The sequence below is a fragment of the Nuphar pumila genome, chromosome 15, assembly GCF_984573655.1.
Source record: "Nuphar pumila chromosome 15, dmNupPumi1.hap1.1, whole genome shotgun sequence".
NCBI lineage: Eukaryota > Viridiplantae > Streptophyta > Magnoliopsida > Nymphaeales > Nymphaeaceae > Nuphar > Nuphar pumila.
The window spans coordinates 23,527,807-23,533,806 of NC_143263.1; the positions used below are offsets into that span (position 1 = coordinate 23,527,807).

At 37.1% G+C, this 6,000-nt stretch overlaps 1 protein-coding gene across 1 annotated transcript in view; it reads left to right on the plus strand.

Annotated features, from left to right (window-relative positions):
• LOC149814806 (protein tesmin/TSO1-like CXC 5) overlaps positions 1-5,772 on the plus strand; it is a 57,116-nt gene extending 51,344 nt beyond the window's left edge. Inside the window, exons 4-8 of the mRNA XM_089989086.1 lie at positions 1,653-2,012; positions 3,393-3,502; positions 3,635-3,729; positions 4,607-5,008; positions 5,184-5,772. Coding sequence (XP_089845212.1) covers positions 1,653-2,012; positions 3,393-3,502; positions 3,635-3,729; positions 4,607-5,008; positions 5,184-5,422 — 1,206 coding nt within the window. The 3' untranslated portion in view covers positions 5,423-5,772. The remainder of the gene's footprint in view (positions 1-1,652; positions 2,013-3,392; positions 3,503-3,634; positions 3,730-4,606; positions 5,009-5,183) is intronic.
• Positions 5,773-6,000: the final 228 nt, after the last annotated feature.

Here is a 6,000-nt window from a genome sequence, read left to right on the forward strand (position 1 = left end):
GATACTTTACACTTCTGCATTGTGAGTTTCATGAATGCATAAAACATATTGGGATTGATTGCCTCTATGTGCCTTAGGGGCATCATGAGGGAACTGTTTCCCTACCATACACTTGTTTGCACACCGAATAGCTGATATATTTACCAAAACATAGTCAACTCATCATTTTCATACTTCAGTTTCCAAACTCTCAATGGTACACGTTACATCATCTCAAGTTTGAGGGGGATTGTGGAAAGCATAGGTTTGCTCTAGCTAGGTTTGTTTTTTCTTATTTTGGTGTACATAGTTGTGAATATGTCCTACCTAGGGGTATTTGGTCATTATTTGTTCTTATATTGTTGATGCCCTAATAAAGAGGTTCAACCTATGAAATCTTTTGTTTATGCTCAATAAGACATGAAGGTTGCCTTTTCATTGTTTCTCTTTCTCTCTATACCATAGATCTTAATACTATCCAAGTGTTATTTGTGTATTTGACTTAGTTCAGACGGAAAAAAAGCTTACTTAAAGAACATCTTGATTGGAGCAATATAAGGCAATATTGAGATCATGAAGTCAAGTTAGGCTAAATGAGCAAGGAAAATGGAGGAAATTGATGATGATGGTGTCCTAATAGACTTCCACCAAGTATTTATTTGAACATATGTAACACTTTATTGTGACTGTTGAGGAAGAAGGGCGTCCTTCAAGAGTTAGATCTTGTATCTGGGTTTATCTTCTGTAGTTTGTTACTGTGTTTGAGTAGAAAATCTGTAATTTGATGTTATTGGATACTTACTGGTTGATGAAAGTTGGAAAGAGGCAAGGTTTTTTTGTGGTGGCACTTGTATTTACTTGCTTTTGCATGGATTTCTACATCAGAAAGTAAGTGCCTGAGCTAACATAAAAGCACTGTGTGTAGTGTCATTTGGGTTGCTCTTGCCATTGGGAGTATGCTTCTTATTTTATAGTTTTAGTTACTGATGACCCCTATTTTGTGCACTATTCGTACATTGGGAGTACTGTATTTGGCGACATGTTTGTCACTTCACCATTTGCTATCTTAATTAATAAAAATTCTTGTTCATGATAACAATAACAAATAAAAAGAAAAAAAAACCCATAATATGTCTTCATGATATATATGTACGTTATATTTTTAAACTCTTCATGACTGACTTTGTTTACAATTATAACTTTGCTGCTGGTAATTGAAGTTAAGTCAACAAATTTCATTATTGTTTCAACATTCCTATAGTTATGGATCTTCTGCTTTTTCCTTTTGCACTTTGGCTGTTCCTGTTTGATCTTCATTGAGAGAGTCATGTATTTTTACATACAGCTTGCATTATAAATGATTCTTGGTTCTCCATATTTTCGGGAAATTGTAACAGTTTTAAAGGAGTCTTATTTATTATAAAATAAATTTAACCATGCTCTTTGCAGTCAGAACTTAGGTGAACAATATCTTATTCCTCTCTTTTTCTGGTAAATTTAGCTGCCACAGATTGCAGACAACTTTTTGGTGTCTGGGCCAAAAACATAAAGTTTTATTGACCAGTTCATGTATTGTGTGGAACTTAGGCTGTTAATGGACTTCTCCCTTTTTCTTTTCCTTTTCTGTCCTTTGCATCTCAATGAAATTATTGCATGGGTTGGTATGGTTCTAGGAAGAAACAAGGGAGCTGCCTCTGGTAGGAAAGCACAATAAAGGCTGTCATTGCAAAAAGTCAGGGTGTCTCAAGAAGTACTGTGAGTGCTTTCAAGCTGGTGTTCTATGCTCTGAAAACTGCAAATGCATGGATTGCAAGAACTTTGAAGGCAGTGACGAGAGAAGAGCTCTCTGCCATTCTGATCCCAGCATGGCCTTGAGCTATATTCAGCAGGCAGCTAATGCTGCCATCACTGGAGCTATTGGATCCTCAGGTTTTGCCTCCCCTCCACTGAACAAGAAGAGGAGAAACCAGGAAACTTTCTATAGCATGGCACTCAAGGATCCTTCTAATCAAAGTCTTTCTCAATTTCCACAGGTATGTTTCAAATGGCAGTCCCTTGAGAATGTTTCTGTCCTTTCCTTTTGTTGATATGTTGAAATGTTTGCCAATTGTGTTTTCAAAAGAAGTGATATTCTGTTCTGAAAAAGCGATGATCAGTTCATGCAATTTAGGGAGTGTTTGGTTGCGAAGGAAGACTTTTTTTTTTCTAGAGAATGGTTAGTGCCAACCCAAAATACCTGACCAAAAATGGAGACAACTTCTCTTGTAGAAAAGCTCTGGAAATCCACATTTTTCCCAAAAAAGTTGCACATTTGGAGGGTGCGAGATTTCCTTTATTCGCAGCAATTGTGCCATCATTCTTTTATCTCAAATTGATTAGGAGCAGCATTTGATTCTTTATATATTTGAAAATTTAAATAATCTGACCAAAGTGTATTCTACAGCAAATTGATAGCCAGAATGTTCAGTGCACAAAAAAAATGATCCGTAGTGTTCCTAAACCAAACATATATGTACAAAATTCTGGCATTTAGAAACAGAAATATGGGATTATATTTATGATCATGAGAAACAGTTAGTGATTGGAAACGTGCTCTAACTACCTGGACACATCCTCCTTACACCATGCTAAAGAAAAGTTTTGTACTAAGCAGAGGTAATAGGAACATTTCTTATGCACCAGATTGTTTTCTCTTTGCTGTCAAACTTATCTGTCAATATGGATATCAATATCATTCTCTCCATTTCTATTTGGTTGGTCTGCTTATGGTTCTTACTTCTTAGTTATAAATCTTTCCGTATTTATTCCATCAAAAGTGTATCACAATATAAGTTGTTTGTCTGAATATGTTTTAAATGTTGATCAATTTGTTTCTCCTATCACATTGATGGGACTGACATAGTTCTGCTGTCAATTCCTTTTTTTATCCTGGATCTACAGTAAAGATTCTGCGTGTAAGTGTTTGGTGAACTCCTTTTCTTTATCCTGGATCTACGTTAAAGATTCTCCTTGTAAGTGTTTGGTGAACTCCTTTTCTTTATCCTGGATATACGTTAAAGATTCTTCGTGTAAGTGTTTGGTGAATCTAAAATTCCCCTCCACTTGTAGTAGGCCTAAAGTCAGGGAAGGTCTCTTTTTCACTTGAGAGAGACAAAATGATGAATTGACAATAGGCTTTTCTGGTCAGAAAACCAGCTTAATAGCAATTGAGTGGTCAATGGTTGACTTCCTCTCTATATTGATGCTTTCTCGAATTCAGTGGGCCTTCATCTGAGTTGCCTGATTTCTAAGCCACTTTTCATTGAACAGATAAGGCCTATAATATGGAAAAACCTTTGTTGGTGATAAGAAAGTGAGCGGCCACTGAAGGTTACAGCAAATTGTTTCATTCTCTTTTTGTTATTGTTATTCAGGTAAATCATCTTAAGGCTTCATCTTCTGCAACACCCTCTTCCATGTCTTCTCTTCCTGCTGCTCGTGCAGCTCCTCCTGTGGCATTGGGTTCTTCAAAATTTGCTTACAGGTAGTGCACCTTTTTTTCCTCTTCTCCTTTGCTTTGTTTTGAAAGGTGGATTTGATGCCTAGGATATCTGCAATTTATATCTTATACTACTTTTCATAACATAGTGATTATTGCCTTAAACCTATTATTAAGGTCTCTGCTAGCAGACGTTGTCCAGCCAGAGGATGTGAAGGAGCTTTGCAAGCTCTTGGTGGTAGTTTCAGGAGAAGCTGCTAAAACATTTACAGGTATCTCTGGTGCTTCTTGATTGGGTCATTTTTAAAGTTTTAGGTTGTTTAGATATAGTCAAACAAGTAACTGTGAGAGACTAGTCTTGGCTATACAACTTTGAAACATGACCACCTAGGTCACATGGACACAACATTTTGGCCTCATGTCCCTGGTGACATGACCTGACATGCCACACAACATGGTTAAGCATGCACAACACACATTTGACTGTGTTCGAAGGGGTCAAATGCATGTCAAACACTACTTCATCCATTTTTTGAAAATGGAAAGTAAATTATAAAAAACAAATATTTTACCTTGAGCCACCTTCATCTTTCTCTCTTTTGACCTTTCCATTGCCTTGTGATACTTTCCTTCTCTCTCTCTCTCTCTCTCTCACACACACACACACACACACATGCAGACACACACAGACATGCTCATGCCCTACTTTTCCAATTTTTTTTTTTAATCCATGTCCTGTCTGTGACTCATGTCCATGCCTTTGTTACATAGATGGTCACAACATCAGCAATAGTCTAAAAATATTTTATCTCGGTCTATCAACAAATAAAAAACCCTGATAAAATTGTTATATTTACACTATTGTTTTTTCGGAAAATGTATTTTATTTTGATGTAACACTATTGTGAGATTTACCTTGCCAAGAATATCTGATGTTGAGATTTGTGATATTCCTATTTCTCTGTTAATTTTTCTTATGTGGCTGTATCTGGGAAGTATTCAATTGACAAGTATAAAATGATGTTTTATGAAATCAGTGAAACTTCAATTGTATGAAATGGTGTGAGCTCTTCTTTATAGTTTGTAATTTGCCTAAGCTTAGGCTTGAGTTCTGATCTTGTTGATTATTAATTTATCTGATTTTAACAGGAAAAATCAGCCAAAAGGAAAGGAAGACGGAGGTGGGTGTTCAGTCTGAAAAAATCCCAGAGTTGGCCACAGAACCACGGGATGATTGTTGCAAAGCAGCAGAGTGTTCAAATGAAAACCAGCCAGAGAGGACAGGTGCAAAAGAGTCAGGCTTGGAAGATGACGTGCAGAAGAGCAGACCTATGTCACCAGGAACTCTAGCGCTTATGTGTGATGATGAGCAAGACACAATGTTCATGGCATCAGCATCACCATCTGGAGTTCCAGGTCATGGCAGTAAGATGGCTCCACGATTGCCATACAATGATGGATTGTCGGAACTTTATGCAGAGCAGGAACGTTGTGTGTTGACAGAGTTCCGAGATTGCCTGCGGAAGCTCATAACTTTTGGAAGAATAAGAGGTAAACCTTTCACAGATTATTCAAAATCTTGTACACCTACAAGGATGTTCTCTTTGTTGAACTTTGTTTTGTGTGTGTGCATGTCCAGAAAAGAAATGAAGTTGTTCTAGAGTTTTGTTTGATTCTTGTGACAGGATGTTATTGCTGAAAAATGAATGACTTTTTTTTTTTGCAGAAACACATTATTCCATGCATCCGGAGAAAGCAGAATTGCATGGAAATCATCAAGAATTGGGTGGGAATGAGATTGCAAGAGCTGCAGTATCAGCAAGTGCTGAAATTCCCCAAACAACAAATCCAGTTCCTTCAGCAATTCCCGCTACAACAGTTTATAGTAATGGTTTTCCATTGAAGGTTGGGCACCCTGTCAAGAATGGCGAAATGCGTGTAAAGGTGGAGACAGCGGATCAGTGAAGGTCTGCCCTTAATCAGCATTCTTGTAGTCTCGTGATACCTTCTGCTGATGTTTCCCCCCACAGCAGCGACAAACACCGTATAAGCAAATGATATTCGGCAATTCAATGCCTTTGCTTGGGGCCAATTTTTTTCCTCATGTCATTAATGTATTTATATTGTTCTTCCAAGTTCTATATCACAATCTTTGCCTTCCATGTCTGATCCACAAATAAGCAAAAGAAAGGTACATATACGAGTCTACTGGGGCTGAATTTGACACTGGGAAGACCATGCACTTGTGAATTTGATGGGTTTCGATGATCATGTAAGCGCATCATCTTTGAAATTTCCAATTTAGACTCTCCAAATGTTGTTCCCACCCATCACTAGACTTATGGTCGTCAAAACCAACAAGTTTGGTGGACTTAGTGGAAGATCGCAGTCATTTATTCATCTTATAAAGATATGATATCTTGTCTTATTATATAATTTCACATGAACATTAATATCCGTGCTATAACTTTGATAGTTAAGCTATTTATCAATATGTCACATGATAAAATAGCCAGTTATATGTCTTAAAATGTAGATATGGG